We start from the raw sequence: 18,224 nt of genomic DNA, 5'->3' as shown, positions 1-18,224 counted from the left end.
CAATTACAACTGCTCTAGCCACACTGGAGGTGTCAAGTGGACATATCAAAAATCGATGCGTCTTTTGTTCTGAAAGACGAATTTGATCTATCTTGGGACGTTGATGCACGGCACAGACTACCAAAACTTGATGTATATTTCAACAAGGAATTGATTACCGGTAATTCAAACTTGACAGTGTGTAAAGTTTGACCATTGATTTACACGGCAAAAATATAGATGAGGAGAATGACATACAAAAGCAGCCTACCTTGTTACAAATTCAAGTTCAAGAGCGCTTTGCTGATTGTCAGAAGGAAGGGATTGCAGAAATAACAGAGAGCAAGAGAGAAAGAGAAGAGAGTGAATAGAACGACGGAGGTACAGTCCCAGTGTGTGTGCATGCGTGCTTGTGTGTGTACTTGTGCGTTTTGGTACGTTCCTTATTTCACCTGGATCAGAGCAATGCGGTTAAAATGATTATTGCGGAGAATGAGAATATGTATATGATCGTTATTCTTTTTTTTTTAAATAATATTTATTTTATTTGGAAAAAGCAGTACAATAACAGCATTTCTATGCATACATAGTGCTTTCTTCAGGACTACATATGGCATCAGGTCAACACTTAACAGGGGCAAAGGGCAATATCGCTTCAGAGTGTACATTTCAGAAGGAGAAAAAGAAGAAAGAGTGGGCAGACAAAAGAAAAAGACATATGATCGTTATTCTAATGTTAACAGGTGGCGGTGTCAGTGTGTCAGGGCCTTTCATGGTTCAGTGTTGCACGCACACAGCAGAATAAAATAAACCCTGTTGGGAATGTAGAGCAGATATAATGCCAGGTGCAGCAGGCAACAATGTAAAATGTTTCTTAAGGTTTCAACAGCAATGAGGAGATATGTGACACAACTTGTACCACAGGGAAAACCTGTACCACACAGTTATCAGACACCCTTATCGAGAGTGACAGCGTCTGTAGATGCCAACGCCAAATGCCTCAATGCATGACAGAATAGAACTCTTCCTTCTTCCGGGTCGCTTCCCTACTTCCTTCACAGGTACTATCATACTAATTAAGGCTCTGTTCCATTTAGTGTGCAGTTCAAACTTTTTCATTTCAAGGACCCCCATGACTCTGAGAGTGTACAAATGTGTACACTCTCACAGTTACAGGCCCATATATGGTGCCATTTGGAACCCACTCAAGGACACTTTGAGACCCACTGGTGTGGCAAAGTGTTTCCAGTGAGCCAACATGCACAATAGCAGCACACCGTCTCCGTTTGACCAGAATGGAACAGAGCCAGAGTATCATCGGTAACACCTATGAAGGAGGTAGGGAAGGGACCCAAGTTCTTCCCAAAATAGCGTGTGTGCATAGAGACCATTGTGTGGTACTCCATTACATTTAAACTTTTGTTCTACAATACACATTTATGGTATTTATGCTGTGACATATGAATCTAAAATGCTTGTGTTTATCTATGCTTCCCCAATAGTTATTGGGGAAGCCGTCTTGATTGCCTGAAGAGCTGATTGATTTCATTATGGGGAGCATCTTGGGTGGATTGCTAGAGTGCTGTGATTTGCTGATTACTTGGCCAGGGGTCAGGTCACCCGGGTCAGTAGTCTATATAAAGGGGAAATGGTTCAGCAACTCTCTGTTAAGTTATGTTGTTTGAGTTGGTTATTTCTTCAGTTTTCACCTATGTTATCCAGGCCTGGAACACATTCAAACTTTATTTTTTTACCTGCAAGTCTGCCTCCTGTCCAGTATGTCATTTTAAGGGTTTTTCTTACTGACAAACAACCTATATACAATCCCACTTGGTAACAGGTGGTCATGGAACTTAAACGTTACCGAAGTAAACTGAATGTTTATGGGGTCATCAAAGGACAGCTTCTTCTGCAGAAGGTGAAGCTGCTGCACATACTGGCTGCTTGCTGCCTGCATTACATCCTCCAAGTGGTACATTCCTGGCTGTCTGCTATCGGTGACGATCACAGTTCGAAGCTCTGGCAGCCTAAAGGAAACAGTGTAAACAAGTTCAGTGCAAGTGATGTACTAACTTGGTCATGTGCTGTCAAGACTTGTTCTATCGCTCTGTAAAATAGTCTCTCCTTTATGCCAGATGTGTTATTTAATTGCCACTGTATGGTGGCCGGTATGTACAGTATGTACGATGTAGGATAATTGTGTCAACTTGGAATAATACAAATGTTAAAATAACTTTTGGAAAGATACATTCGTTTCTTTTGGCCTTTTATGCTTCATTTAGAGAGTCAAACTCGGATCCTCACGACTCTTAAAAAGCATAAAGAATAATTACAGTCAGTAACCGGCTAGGCCACCAGACACCCCTTTCAAACAGTTTTAACGTATAATGTTGGTAAGTGAGGCCCACAATATGATTATGGTGAACTAAAAAGAAACCACTTGGGACTATACTGTACCTAGCGCTCTTGATCGCTCCTGGGCTGGCAGTCTCAATCTCTGGGCATAATTGTCGCAGCATGTCACAGTATTTCTGGGTCTTAAATTGTGTTGGGCACACTATTGCGTTACATCCCACCTGCACAAAAAGGAACAAAGTCCATGTGTACAACAAACCAATAGCTATTTATAAAGAAATAAAATCATTGTATGTTACTTAAAATAAATTAATTAAAAAAATGATTATTTATAAGCTCACATCGCGTCAATTTGTTTTTCTTTATTTTTGAATTTTTTCCCATAATAAGAACACCAGGTTGAAAGTGGTTAAATAAAAATGACATAATGGTCAGACTGGTCTGACCATTATGGTCACACTAAACCAACTCACCTTTCGCAATGCAAACTCCACCTCCTGCAACTGGTAAGCTGGATTCACAGAAACCTATTTAGTGGACGTGGTAAAGCAATGAAATAAGAGGTTTGTGGTCAAGCCTGTAGTATCTTACATGCCCCCATATCGCAAATACATATTACATAGATATTATATTGCACATAATGCGGTATGTATGCACACAATTAACTTTGTAGCCTACACACAGAGGGGCCTGGAATCACCCCACCCAGTACTAGTTCTACTAGTTCTATGAACACACACACACACAGTAAATACTGGCACGTTTTCCCCTGACTTTCACTCTTCATTTCTTCCTCATTTCTTGCACAAGGGCAATATTCCAGACACGCACGCCCATTATGCTACAAGACACCAGCAATTTAAAATGTGATTCAAGGTTACAGTGCTAGATGATGTAATAACTGCACTTACCAGAATAATGCCAGCTTTGGCTGTGGCAAACTGGAACAGGATCCATTCATATTTATTGGGTCCCCACATGCCTAATCTGTCCCCTTTCTTCAGCCCGAGCCCCAACAGGCCTGCAGCAGCCTGGTCCACCTAGCATGGAAATCCGTCAGTGTTTATTTAAAGGGTGTACAAATGAACACATCTTAATTTAACATGGTTACGTTACAGGATGATTATTACAGCATTACAATGCTCTACATCACAATGTACTTTTAGTGTTTGCTTTTGGAATCTGTAAACAAGTTCAAAGAATGTACACCTCAACAAGGTCGACCGATTTATAATATCACTCTTTTAACAACTGTATTATGAAGTTACAGTCTCCATGTCATTCACAGGTTACATAATGAGTTACCAAAACATCAAACAAACACAACAAAGCTGCAATCCAAGTAATCTAATAATAAACTAGAAAAAGTGCCCTTCCGGGCACAGGTCTCCACCAGGAGGATAGGAGTGTGTGTGATGTTTGGCAAAATGTTTAGGAGGATGTTTTTTTGTATTTGTTTTTGCAACAATTTGCTTCATTTTGTTGAGGAAATGCAGAGCCAGATCACTCATAGCATCTCTGAGGATAGAATTCTGGATGAGCAAGACATGTGCAGCATTTTGTACAAAACGGGCCACTCCTGAAAACTTTGGAAGGCAATCTTAGCCAATCAGTGTACAATCTGAGAAATCCAACAGACTCGTCTTGATCACATGACTACAGAGATCATGTGTACCGATTGCCATTTCTTCATACGCCTTTGATGGCAATTGGATGATTTGAGGCATTTTGTCCAAAAATGTGTTTTGCAAAAATCAACCTGTTGGTGGCGCTATAACAGGCCAATGTGAAAAGGGTGGGATATATTCCTCAGCCTAGTAAGAAAATGTGTGAAAGATTTCACGTAAATTGCATGCTGCGTTCATGATTTGAGGCTATTGTTCAAAACGGGGCAATCTTGCAAACTGTGAAAGCCAATTATAGCCAATTAGGATGGAATATGAAATATCAGACAGATCCGACTTGAGCACATGACCATAGAGATACTGTGTAACGATTTGTGAGATTTTTGGACAGAATCTGGAGGAGTAATAACAAAAAATGTGTTTTACAAAAGTCGGCCTCCTGGTGGCGCTATAAAAGGCAGATGCGGAAAATGCAGGTCAAAGGTTTGTCCTTGGCCTCTAGGGAGTGTGCATGCAACGTTTCACGCAGATCTGTGCAGTTTTAGGTAAAAAATGTGAAAAGCTGCCTCATGGTGGCGCTATAACAGGCCGTTCTGGAAAATGTGGGGCAGAGGTTCATCGTTGGCATCCAGGGAGTGTGTGTGCAAAGTTTGGCATCGACCGGGTTAACGGTGCCGGAGATTAGCTGTACACAGACGGACGGAAGGAAGGACGGACGGACGGACACACGGACGGAGTGCAAAACATACTCTCTCCCCATGCCTTCGGCCTGGTGGAGACAATAAACCATTATTTTAACCTATCTGTGAATGGTAGAGTATCCCCTGACCTCTGCCCCCTCCCCTGCTTTCTCTGTAAATATTTATGCTTCTACTTTATTACAGCTTTATTACATTGTTTTCTTTTGTAGTATGTTTTGTATTATATGCATTACTGATGAATTGCGTACAAATGACCACAATGGAAACAAGGCCATGTGCCCTTTTCAGCATAACCTTTGACTGTACTACCTGTACAGTTAACAACCCGATCGCCCAGGAGGAAGTTCACCGTCCTTTCAATTAGTAACACCCAGCGCCCAGGACGAAGTTTTATCAAAAAGACGGAGGTTATTGATATCAAAGCCGATCGCATCGCTCCACAGCCTAGGAGCGCCTGTTGCGCAACACTCGATGTTGCGTAACAGTCGGACGTCATCGAAAATGTTCCCCCCTGTTTTGCCGACGAGACCAAAAATCTTAAAACGTTAATAACTCTTGGTCTAAATCATCCCGTCCAATTCTAGGAAAAGAATAATAAAGTAATCAATCAATGAAATATAAAACTAGTTGCAACTCTGCAGTGGTTGGAGGTTGTCGCCTTACTATTCCATTGAGAAATGTAGAGCCTGGTGTCAGATAGGACACCGTACTGGTTGATAAGAAACACGGCCTTAAGCTCATAAGCGCAATATGTGGACCCTGTGCAATATCTCCTCCCATGCAGGAGAGCCGGGTTCGAATCTTGGATAGAACATAAAACGTATGGATTGCAGCCTTAAGGACAGTGTTCCTGCTCTGATGAAGAAAATGGATCTTAATCTAACCAGGAACTCAGAGTGAGATTGATACCTAGCCAAAACAGGGCCAAAGAAACAACAATTAATTGTTACTGGGCTAGATCGATGCGATAGGCCATCGACTACAGTATATAACCGGATGTATCCTTGCACTTGACAATGAACTTGTGAATGGAATGGATGGCACGGGCCACAATAAACACCAAACGCCCATACTGAGTCTGTCCTTATTTACCACTGAAACATGGTGACAGAAGTGGAATTAGAGTTTTTTTTTTTTTGTTTAGTATCATGTCAAAGGCGAAAATAGATACTGAAACGGAGGCGGCTGCCTCGTATACACAACACTCGCTACAAAGCATGGCTAACTTCCCACCACCGGCTCCGATGAGCTTCAACGGAGAGTGGAGCAACAATTGGGATATATTCCGAGCAGAATAGGAGGACTACGCTCTGGTTACGGGTCTATACGACAGGCCAAAGAACGTTCAAGCCGCAACGCTGAGAAGTATCATGGGTGGTGAATGTCGTCACATCTATCGGCATAATCTGAATCTCACCGAGAGGGAGCAAGAGGATTCCGCATCAATTATGAATGCCCTGGAGAAATACTTTAAACCAGCAAAAAACGTGATCTACGAAAGGTACGTCTTCGGGATGTGTAAACAAGAGGACGGGGAGTCTATAGACAATTTTGTTACCAGACTCAGAGAGAAAGCAGCGACATGTGACTATGGGGAGCTGAGAGATGAATTGATTCGTGACAAGATCGTACTTGGAGTTGCAAAGGAGGGCACTAGGCGCAGATTGTTAAGGGAGAGAGAACTAACCCTAATCTCTGCCATAGAAATGTGCCGTGCAGATGAACAAGCCGACATCCGTGCGAGAATGATGGATATGACAGCAGCGAGCGTGTCACTGTCAGCGGATGTTGTGCATGCTGTTGACAGCCAGCTGTTCAGACCAAACAAATGGAAGCAGAGCAATCCATCTAAAACCACAGATACGGAAAATATGTGCAGATATTGTGGCAACGCACATGCAAGAGGCAGAGAACACTGTCCAGCCTATGGAAAACAATGCAAGTCATGTGGCACAAATAATCACTTTGCTAAAGTTTGTAGGAAAAAGAGATACAATGAAAAAAAGCTGCATTGTGTGGATAACTCAGCTGAGGATTCAGAGTGTCACAGCATTGAAGACATTTACACGTGCACGTAGAAGACAAATGGGCCAGAAAAAAATAGGAAGAAAAAATGGTTTGTTACATTACGCATGCATGGCAAGACACAGAGGTGTCAGTTGGACTCTGGTGCCACATGTGATGTGATGAGCTATAAAAACAAAATGAGGCTGGCACCAAAAGCACAACTATGCTCCAGCAATGCAAAGCTGAGTCCATATTCGGGTGATTCATTGTGCTCCATGGGACTATTTGACACTGAATGTGTTAAATGTCATTTGAGATAGTGAAAACGAATCGTCATCCGCTCCTGTCAGGAGAAACCTCTGAACGTCTAGGGCATTTCACCATACCTGAAGACATACGCCACGTGGAACACACACAGTGTGGAGCTCTAACCAGAGAGATATTGATCAACAAATATGAGGACGTGTTTAATGCACCAGTAGATGCTGTGCCAGGTGTGGTTCATTTCGAGTTGGACCCTGAGGTTGCCCCAGTCCAGTGTGCACCTCGCAACGTCCCCATTGCTATTAAAGCGGAGGTCAAAGCTCAGCTGGACGAGTATCAGGCCGACGGCCACATGGCAGATGTTACAGAGCCGACAGATTGGATAAGTAACATGGTCATTATTAAAAAGCCGGACAAGCTGAGGATCTGTTTGGACCCTAAATACCTGAACAAAGCCTTGAAACGCTCTCATTATATCATGCCTACTCTGGAGGATGTCCTCTATAAACTGCCAACGGCGAGAGTGTTCGAAGTATATCGAAAATGCTTTATTTGTGAAGGAAGATGTTACTGGGCTAGATCGATGCGATAGGCCATCGACTACAGTATATAACCGGATGTATCCTTGCACTTGACAATGAACTTGTGAATGGAATGGATGGCACGGGCCACAATAAACACTAAACGCCCATACTGAGTCTGTCCTTATTTACCACTGAAACAGTAATAGATACACAAACTAAAATTATAACGTTTAAATTTACGTGCTGTGCTGTGCGCGCGTGTGTGTGTGTGTGTGTGTGTGTGTGTGTACTTTATATATGGTGCTGAGACCAGGTCATAGACAACATAGTTTATCTGCCTTTTAAAGTCCGGCAAGGAGATAATGTGCTCAAGGTTGAGCTTTGCAACTCATTCCATGACCATGGGCACATCTTGTCCACCTCAGTTCTGACCATAGGCACCTGTTATCATTCAGAGCCTGTTGTCAAAGGTGTCATTGAGCAAGACACTGAATCCCCAACTGGTTCCTGTGCACTCACTTGGAGCAGCGCACTGCACTACATAGGATGGGTGACATAATAGAGAAGTAATTTACCCTCAGGGATCACTGTATCTCGTGAAGGTTTTATCTGATGCACTTTAAACTGGCTGCTGCCACACCGGGGTAATCATGACATGACATCACATGACACACATTCACTTTTAACCTAGTTTCCAGTATGTGCCAGAAAGGAAAAAGACTATACAATCATCATTGTCCACCTCCACTGTCCGTCCATTATATTGATAAGCCCGAAGGAAGGAGTGACAATGTCTTTGTCAGTTGAATTATTAAATGTATTCAAATTATTGAGCAAACTTTAATATTATTTTTTATTTATTTATTTTTCAAATGACAATGTAAATGGTCAGTAAACAATTTGCTAAATGAATGAGTGTAACATGTGAAGTCAGGGGCTGTTGGTTAGGTGGGATAGGGGTGCAGGATTGGAATGCTCCCTCGAGGCCTGGCTGGACACGGTTGTTTAACACATGGGGAAATCATTATACGTACATGTGTAGAAGGTGGTGGACACAGTTGTTTAAAACAAGGGGGAATCATTATACATGTGGAGAAGGTGGTGGTGGGGCTAAATTCATAATGAATAAACTACTAAATATTGCAAAGAGAAGGGGATACAGGCAATATCTCAGCAATAGTTTACATTTCTAAAGCTGCAACCTAACAAACATGTTGTTCATTTCGTGGGAATGGGAGCTGTATTTTATAGTGCTGGCGAAACTTTATTTTCTATTTCACTTCTGTATCTTGGCTGTTGTTTAGAAGACTGGAGACTGAAGACTTTACCAACTCGCCGCGGCGAAAAGTGGAGAGAACTCATCCCGTAATTTGAGGAAGTGAAGACATGTCACTGGATCTGTGGACAGCTCGCTGGTCAGCTCACCCGTGGGGTGAGTTGGTAAGGTCAGCTCGCTGGTCAGCTCACCCGTGGGGTGAGTTGGTAAGGACAGCTCACCCGTGGGGTGAGTTGGTAAGGTCAGCTCACCCGTGGGGTGAGTTGGTAAGGTCAGCTCACCCGTGGGGTGAGTTGGTAAGGTCAGCTCACCCGTGGGGTGAGTTGGTAAGGTCAGCTCGCTGGTCAGCTCACCCGTGGGGTGAGTTGGTAAGGACAGCTCACCCGTGGGGTGAGTTGGTAAGGTCAGCTCACCCGTGGGGTGAGTTGGTAAGGACAGCTTACCCGTGGGGTGAGTTGGTAAGGACAGCTCGCTGGTCAGCTCACCCGTGGGGTGAGTTGGTAAGGTCAGCTCGCTGGTCAGCTCACCCGTGGGGTGAGTTGGTAAGGTCAGCTCACCCGTGGGGTGAGTTGGTAAGGACAGCTCATCCAAGAGACGTGGACAGCTCACCCGTGGGGTGAGTTGGTAAGGACAGCTCATCCAAGAGACGTGGACAGCTCACCTTATAATTTACCCACCAGCCACCACATATGAGAGTATAAATGACTATAAGACATTGTAAAACTAGAAAAAGTGCCCTTCTGGGCACAGGTCTCCACCAGGAGGATAGGACTGTGTGAGATGTTTGGCAAAATGTTTAGGAGTAATATAAACAGGTTTTTTTGTTCTGTTAGTTTTTTGCAACAATTTTCTTCATTTTGTTGAGGAAATGCAGAGTGCCTGGTGGCACTATAATAGGCCAATGTGAAAAGGGTTTAATGGCAATTGGATGATTTGAGGCATTTTGTTCCAAAAATGTGTTTTGCAAAAATCAACCTGTTGGTGGCGCTATAACAGGCCAATGTGAAAAGGGTTCCTCAGCCTAGTAAGAAAATGTGTGAAAGATTTCACGTAAATTGCATGCTGCGTTCATGATTTGAGGCTTTTGTACAAAACGGGGCAATCTTGCAAACTGTGAAAGCCAATTATAGCCAATTAGGATGGAATATGAAATATCGGACAGATCCGACTTGAGCACATGACCATAGAGATACTGTGTAACGATTTGTGAGATTTTTGGACAGAATCTGGAGGAGTAATGTCAAAAAATGTGTTTTACAAAAGTCGGCCTCCTGGTGGCGCTATAAAAGGCAGATGCGGAAAATGCAGGTCAAAGATTTGTCCTTGGCCTCTAGGGAGTGTGCATGCAACGTTTCACACAGATCGGTGCAGTTTTAGGTAAAACATGTGAAAAGCTGCCTCATGGTGGCGCTATAACAGGCCGTTCTGGAAAATGTGGGGAAGAGGTTCATCGTTGGCATCCAGGGAGTGTGTGTGCAAAGTTTGGCATCGACCGGGTTAAGGGTGCCGGAGATTAGCTGTACACAGACGGACGGAAGGAAGGACGGACACACGGACGGAGTGCAAAACATACTCTCTCCCCATGCCTTCGGCCTGGCCTCAATGAAATGTGTGGATAGGATACCCAACAATGTCTCACATGCTGCTAATGTCTTGATGGAAGTATTAGCCATCATCAGCCAAAAATGTGTAACCTCTCATAGAAAATGGCTTTTGCACATTTTACACACAACAGCATACAATGTTAAACTAAAAGTATAACTATTCATAATGCTACATGGTGGAGAGATGACCAAATTGACCCTTATTGTCTCCACCAGGCCGAAGACATGGGGAGAGAGTATGTTTTGCACTCCGTCCGTGTGTCCGTCCATGTATGTGAGAGTCCGTACATCCGTCTGTTACCAGCTAATTTCCGGCACCGTTAACCCGGTCGATGCCAAATTTTGCACACACTCCCTGGATGCCAACGATGAACCTCTGCCCCAAACTTTCCAGAACGGTCTGTTATAACGCCACCAGGAGGCCGACTTTTGAAAAACACATTCTTTGATATTACTCCTCCAGATTCTGTCCAAAAATCCCGCAAATTGTTACACACTATCTCTATAGTCATCAAGTGTTCAAGACGGATCTGTCCGATATTTCATCCTAATTGGCAACATTGGCTTTCAAAGTTTGCAGGATTGGCCCTTTTGAACAAAAAGCCTCAAATCATGAACGCAGCGTGCAATTTACGTGGAATCTTTCACAGACTTTCCTACTAGGCTGAGGAATATATCCCACCATTTTCACATTGGCCTGTTATAGCGCCACCAACAGGTGGATTTTTGCAACCCCATCTTTGGAACAAAATGCCTCAAATCATCCCAATTGCCATCGAAGGCGTAAGAAGAAATGGCACCCTTTTCACATTGGCCATTATAGCGCCACCAGGAGGCCACAACCTGACCTGGTGGAGATGTAGTGTGTGCATGTGCACATCTTGTTACTGGGGCGGACCGGGGTTTTTTCCAAATCACCCAATTCACTGAATGCTCCTTTAAATATTAACACGATGGTGCCGTGAAGATATTGCCAGATAACATCATGCGATGTAGCCTAGAGACCAGATGAGACGCGTCATCTGGCGTACATTGTGTCAGCCTGAGCTCTGACACAATGTACCGGGCGGTAAGAAGAAGCACAGTCTCTCCCTCTCTCTCAACGAGCGACCTTGATACAATATAATCAGTGTGTTGCGTGCCCTGGCCCTGCTGCCTATTTTCACACCCAATCGGACTTTTCATAAAGTACAAAACGAGGTGATCACGGTGAATGGACCCTGATATGAAAAGAACCACTGAAATATTGCTTAAAAACAAAGCATCTGTGTAGATATCTTTTGTGTGAGGTATATGCAATATTGCCAATATTATATTGGTATCTCTTCTTACTTGGTCAGACAATACATCACGAAGTTGTTCAATATCTCCCCGTTCATAAGATTGAAGGAGCATTCAATCTTCATGCCTCAGATGCCTCAGACAAGCTGAAACACTGTGTTGTGTTTTAATTTAAACTTTCGCATTCCTACAAATGACTAGTTCCATCTAGTGTTAGGATCTCCCCCTCTTTGGGGTAGTGCTTTCATAATGAGAAGTACTAAACAACAGTGATCACCTCGTTTTGCTGCGACATTCGCTCCGATATTCGTCCCGAAAAACGTGTTCTGTGTGCAAACTTTTTTCTGAATAGCGTAGGCCTATATACTGTACATTAAGATGTTCATATTACGTTCAAATAAAACGTTTTAAACAATAAGATATCACTATTCTATTGAAAATATGAAGTATCTACATATACTGTAAATGCATTTTAGTGGGCACTCTTTTTCTTTGCTTTTCTTTTTTTTCGACAGCCAATTCCCGGGTAGCCCGGGAAAAGGTCGGCAAATTCCCGGGATTTTAAATGAGCCAAATTCGGGAAAAATATTAAACCCGAGTCTCAACTACAGCAAGTGGGCATGAAAGCACCGCAGAGAGAACATTGACCAGCTGTGCTTACACAGCAGCTGGTAACCAGCTGTGCTTACACAGCAGCTGGTAAAAAATTATAACATACAGAGCTGTGTAACATTAACACTGGGAGTAAAACTAGAAATAGTACACTACAACTATCTATGACAAAACCTGTTCACTCCCACTCTTGCACACTAGTGTCTCCTTCCTTATGAGCCTTCACTCAACACTCAATTATTTCTGTGACCTTTCACATTACAATAATACAGTACGTCTTACTCTTAAGTGAATACATGGAGACATAAAATGAATATAAAAACGTTGGGGATTGTCATTGGAACAATCTACACTCAACCATTTAAGGCAAGTGCTGGACCAAAGGAAGACAATCATAAAATATAAATAGACGGTCTGCATTCTTTACCTCCCTTAAGTGCAATTTATTAATACATCTAATAGCAGTGACGTTTTGAGCCCATGCACTTCTTCAAACCGAGCTTGGGCTTGGGCTCGAAGTCAAGTGGCCGATCTTGAGTACAAAATGACCCCAATGGAAACAAGCCTTTCTTGGATAAATTCTTTTTGCAGACCTTGTAGTGTACTGTACTTCCCTGTGCTTGTCCATGCAAACTGTTAATAAAGTATTCAATCAATCAATAAATGCTATGATTGGAGGGATTAATAAATTGCACTTAAGGGAACAACAGTGTGCAAACTGTCTTTTTCTCTTTTAAAAATCGTAAGCTGTGCCACTCACGTCCTGCTGAAACTGTGAGAAGGTTTTTCTGACTCCATCCTGTGGAAAAGCCATGGCTTCTCTGTCAGGAATACGCTCAACAGTGGACTGCAGCATCTCTCCTATTGTGCTGTGAAGCAAAGACTTGGAGGACGTGCCATGGGCGTAGCTGGTGGTCAGAGTTGGTATGACGGGTGGACTGTCCACATGAATGGCACTGAAAGGAACCAGGGAGATGGGAGAGAGGTCATTAGCAATGAAATCCAAGTAAAACCTGGAAGCAATGCTGTTGGTATTAGAACCCATCGGCAAAACAAAGGAAAAACAGCTACCTCTTTTCCTTTTATGGAGTCAACAGTCTGTCTCGAGTAGTCTCTTGAGATTAAATTCAAGTTTTGCCGATGGGTTCTCAGATTGGTCTCGAGAGACTAGTCTTACAGTGACATGCATTTGTGCACTAGTTTAAGCAATGTGAGAGTTCCAAGTGCAACCATTGCACCTTAGTGTGTGTGCAAACAAACTTTGTCCTAACACAAACATTAAATGCCATTGACAATGAATGGACAATTTTGAGTGTGTAAACACAAACATTGAAGACGAAGGTGAGGACGCAAATTCTGATTGACCGGAATGATATGATGTATGATGATGTACAATGATAAGAGCGACCCTCACTTCATACGGGTGTGATTTTTCCTTATAATTAGAGCACTAATAGGGCAGCAGTAGCTCAGTCTGTATGGACTTTGCTATGGAACCGAAGGGTTGGTGGTTCAGGTCAAGGACTGGTAGCAGGAGCGGTGCCAGTTAACCTCCACTACTGAGATGCCCTTGAGCAAAGCACGGAACCCTGAAACAAGTCCTGGGTGCCATTACGCGCTACTGTTCCATATTTGCCTGTCTATTGTCCCTGTGTGTGCAGGCCCTGTTTTCACTCTGAACTGAATGATAACAGAATCTACCTGGGGTAATTAATAAAGGATAAATTACTACTATTATTATGCCCCCAAGTAGGCACCAGCCTAATGGCTTGATCAAGTCATTCCATTTACATTGCTATGCGGCACAAATGTTGAGCGAAGCCCGGCCAATCAGATAAGCCAATCAGGGACTTGCAGATACTGGCCTAACCGCGCAAACCAGTCCATGAAGCCGAACAGTTTGGGTTGGCCAATCAGAGAAGCTGATTCATACAATCTCCAGAAGAAACAAGAGAATCATGAGAATGTATGCCTTGTGAAGTTTCTCAGATCTGCCAGTCTCTTTTATGCCCATATATGAAGATCCCTGATGTCATCAGTATATGCCCCCCTTTGTGTCCATATGGAGCTGATGCACCCGATGCCATGATTTATACTTTGAGGTTAGACAACACACTCCATATTTGAACCTGAATCTCCCGTCCGTCCGTCTGTCTGTCACCCACCCATGCCTCCATATAGGGTCATGCCTCGTGAGCAACTCTCAAGCCAGAGAAAGTTGACCAACTGATCTTCCTGGCAAGAAATCTGTGACTGCGTTATGTCATTCCAAAATAAAGTGAAAAGAAAACAAACAAACAAGAGAATGTGAAAATCGGTCTAGTCAGGATTCAGACAGTATTACACTTGGTTCATTCATTCATTGTCTGTTGGTTCTGTAGTTGGGTTGTTTGTTTTTCCCTTTTGAAACAGATTAGTATTTGATTGCACTTCAAGTTTGGCACTGACTTTTCAACTCTCAAGCCAGAGAAGGTTGACCAACTGATTTTCCTGGTAGGAAATCTGTGACTGTTATGTCATACAAAAAGAAAAGTAACAAAAAAAAAAACTCTAGTCAGAATTCAGACAGTATTGCATTTGGTTGTTGGTTCATTGTCTTCGTTGGTTCTGTAGTTTAGTTGGCTCATTTTATTTTTTCCCTTTTGAAACTGTTCAGACACTGTTATGCTAAATGTCTACAGTTTGGCACTGACTTGTCCTCATTGATGTATGTTTATTTTACTCCTTAACAATGTTACATTACTGCTAGTAGTGCTGCTGTGCTACCTAAACAGAATTGTTTTACTGTGAAACTGTGCCTATATATTTTTTGTATTCTTTTTGTTTTAAAGAGTGCACTTTACTTGGTTGTGTTTACAAAATAAACCAATGTTAACTGTTTTTGTAGGCTAGGCCTACTGTACCTACAGTACTTGAACACTGAGCCTTATCAAAATTCCTGTTGCAGAATAAAACCAGCTTGAAGACAGTCTAAATGGTATTTCTTTAATTTGTGTTACCTTGTACTGTTAAGTAACTTGAAAAATAACCATAAAAAACGCACGAAAGAATATTGTGTATCGTGATAAGGCTTGAACAAATATCGTGATAATACTTTTGTCCATATCGCCCACCCCTACCCTGTACACTCAAGACACACTCCATATATGGCCAGTACATCATTAGTACATTCATTCCATTATGTTTATCTGACCCCCCAGCAGTCTGCCGTCACCCAGGCGGATGCGTCAATTATCGCCCTCAGTATTGAGGCGCCCTGAGTATTGATCAGTTTGTTGAGCTAAAATCTTCAGAACTGAGAAGCAGAGCTTAGACTGTGCTTTCCTGGGGGTGCATGTATTTGGTCCGACATACTAACAGGCATTAGTGCGGCAGCGTCACCCTACCCAGAACCTAACCTCACAGGAAGCCACGGGTTAGTTTTAACCTGCCATGAGTTAGTTTTAACCTGCCACACATTCCCAAACTTTTCAGCCCCTGAGACAAAAATAATACTGGCATTGGCTCGCAACGTACCCCCCACCTGCAAAAAAGGGATCCTACAACAACACAATCCGTTTTGTCAGCTTCTTTTAGAACTGAATCCAATTGTTTTGAATAATAATAATAATAAGGAGAAGACGAAGAGTCCTCAGACAAAAAAAAGGCTATAAAATAAAGCAAACGGTATAGCCAACTCATTGAGTTGCATTGGTGTGGTCTACCTTAAAAACTGTTTTGTCCCAACATGACACTTTGGTGTGGTTTCAATTTCAGCTAGAATATATTGGACTAGGCCCATACATTATTAGCAACAAGGATTTCCACGTCACATTCCCTCCATTGCCCCATGCCAGAACATTGTCAACACATGGCTGATGGCCCACACAGAGAAAGATGCTGGGAGTTAGGCATGCCTCCTCCTCCTGGCGGAGATGTGCTCTTCTGAGCGCACCTTTCCACAACCAGTTGTGCATTCCTATGATAGTGACTCGTGAGTAGCTGAACCTATACAGTTCAATAAAACAGGACATAAAATAAAAGTAAAACCATGTTTCCACTTTTGATCAAACAGCGCTGCGCAAGCCACCGGGATTGGAATTATTCAAACAATGGCCATCAATGTCGGCGAAAGGAGGTCACAACAAATGGACAGAGGTTTAATTGTTTTACTATGCCATGAAGTATGTATAGCTGCTAGATGTTTTTCCACTCTCTTTGCATTTGGGCTGTATACGTGCCCGTGTAACTGCCGTTATAATGAGAGTAGCCTAATTAATGAGTATTGGTTTAGGTCAGACATTACATATTATCTAATATCTAGGTCAAACATAACAAATCAAATGTCATGTCTAGTATGCGTCATTTGATGATGTGAATGTAAGTTGTCATGTGGCGTCTTGCATTTTGTAATTTAATGCGTCCTGGTTGTTATAGGCTACAATGGAAAACATCAGAATATGTATTTGCTTGTAAACAAATTGTAAAGATAACCGAAAGTACAGTGTGGGTTTTAAATGCCTTAGTTAATTATTTGGCTTCCTTTCCTCGCCACTACATTATCTGTTCTGAATATCATGAATGAATCAGTGGACAACTGATATATGATAGGCTACAGCAAAAAGTTAAACAACAATAATCGATCATGCAACTCACCAACTTCCTTGGGTAAGTAAACCTGGACGTTTCAATGGTCGGTGCAGCAGAGCTTGCGCTCTCCTGGAAAAAATACTATTTGTTCGCAGAGATTGCGAGCGAAATGCAATTCTCGAAATCATTGTTTTTATTTTAGTCGAGTGGCCACTGCAACCGCGAGCGTCTGGGAATGCAAGTTGTAGCAGAAGTGCAGAATTTAAGAACCGAGGGAGGAGGAGGCGGCTTTTAAGTGTTCTTAAATGAGTTCTTGGGCTCACTTTTCAGTACAGAGCAGTTTCCTGTAGGTGGCGACGCTACGCCTCACTTGAACTCGAATCCATTCCTCAGATGAACTAACCTCGCGTCACCAGGCTTTCCACACAGATGAACCGAAGGGAAATCCCAAAATGAACGTTTGGAACTACAATTAATTTAACTTAATATTAGAGCCTGTATAAATTATAATAATGGTAATATTGTAAAACACTACAAACCAGGCACCCCTATATTAATGAGGTGGTTTGGGCCAGAGTCTCCTGACCAAACAGCCTACCCCTAGGCTGCGGGAGATTGGAACGTAGCAATTACGCTCCATTGGAGTTTGGTCGTAGAGGTAAACAGATTTGGGGTTCTTGTATTTCTTTGATTCGTGGGTTGGCTTGGCTATGCATTGGTGACAATATTAATACACTTTCTTATGAAAGATCTGAGAGACAGGTACGCGAACACTAATTCTTCTGTGTAATAGAGTCCTACATGGTTGCATGAACACTTCTTACTGTGTTAACTGCTGTAAAAGACGATACACTGACTGTGCACAAAATGCAGCTCGTTGCTGTGACGTGTTCTGTATTCTGTTGCATCATGGGAGTTGTAGTTAGTCCGCTAGGGCCAGAGCAGAGCCCAGAGGTTCCCAATCCCAACCAACCACTACCCTAGTGTGTGATATTAGTCTGGCTTATTAGCCAGGCTACTTGAGTTGAGCCCCTCTGGTAGCACTCAGAATGAGGAGTCGCCCAAAAAAGGAGAAAAAAGACAAAAGTGGAATGAAATATTTATATTACTAAAGGTAGTTCTTCTGACCAAGCATTTGGTTGAAATAGGCTCTCCAGCCGTGCTGAAATGAGCATGACGCCGGCACACCTAACCGTTAATAGAAGATTTGAGAACGGATTAATCACATTAGAAATGCAGTTGTGCTGATTAGTGATTAGACTGAGTTTTGTCAGAGCTACTTTGCTAAAACAACCAACGGAGAGTGGTGTGTCCTGTCATTCCTATTACACCCGTGTCACGGTGATTATTAAGTCATTTATTATAATCAAACACTTGACAATCAAACGAATGACTTATTAGTATATATGAACAAAAAAATCACACCC

The 18,224-nt window shown here is 42.6% G+C and overlaps 1 protein-coding gene across 1 annotated transcript in view; it reads right to left on the bottom strand.

Moving 5' to 3' along the window:
• LOC306914758 (medium-chain acyl-CoA ligase ACSF2, mitochondrial-like) overlaps positions 1–17,668 on the bottom strand; it is a 39,454-nt gene extending 21,786 nt beyond the window's left edge. Inside the window, exons 1-6 of the mRNA XM_079491947.1 lie at positions 16,864–17,668; positions 12,989–13,184; positions 3,246–3,374; positions 2,808–2,861; positions 2,437–2,555; positions 1,844–2,006 (exon numbers count right to left, since the gene is read on the bottom strand). Coding sequence (XP_079348073.1) covers positions 1,844–2,006; positions 2,437–2,555; positions 2,808–2,861; positions 3,246–3,374; positions 12,989–13,184; positions 16,864–16,985 — 783 coding nt within the window. The 5' untranslated portion in view covers positions 16,986–17,668. The remainder of the gene's footprint in view (positions 1–1,843; positions 2,007–2,436; positions 2,556–2,807; positions 2,862–3,245; positions 3,375–12,988; positions 13,185–16,863) is intronic.
• Between the last annotated feature and the right edge of the window lie 556 nt (positions 17,669–18,224).

This window comes from Electrona antarctica (genome assembly GCF_951216825.1).
Source record: "Electrona antarctica genome assembly, chromosome: 22".
NCBI lineage: Eukaryota > Metazoa > Chordata > Actinopteri > Myctophiformes > Myctophidae > Electrona > Electrona antarctica.
This window is presented reverse-complemented; position numbering and strand designations above follow the sequence as displayed.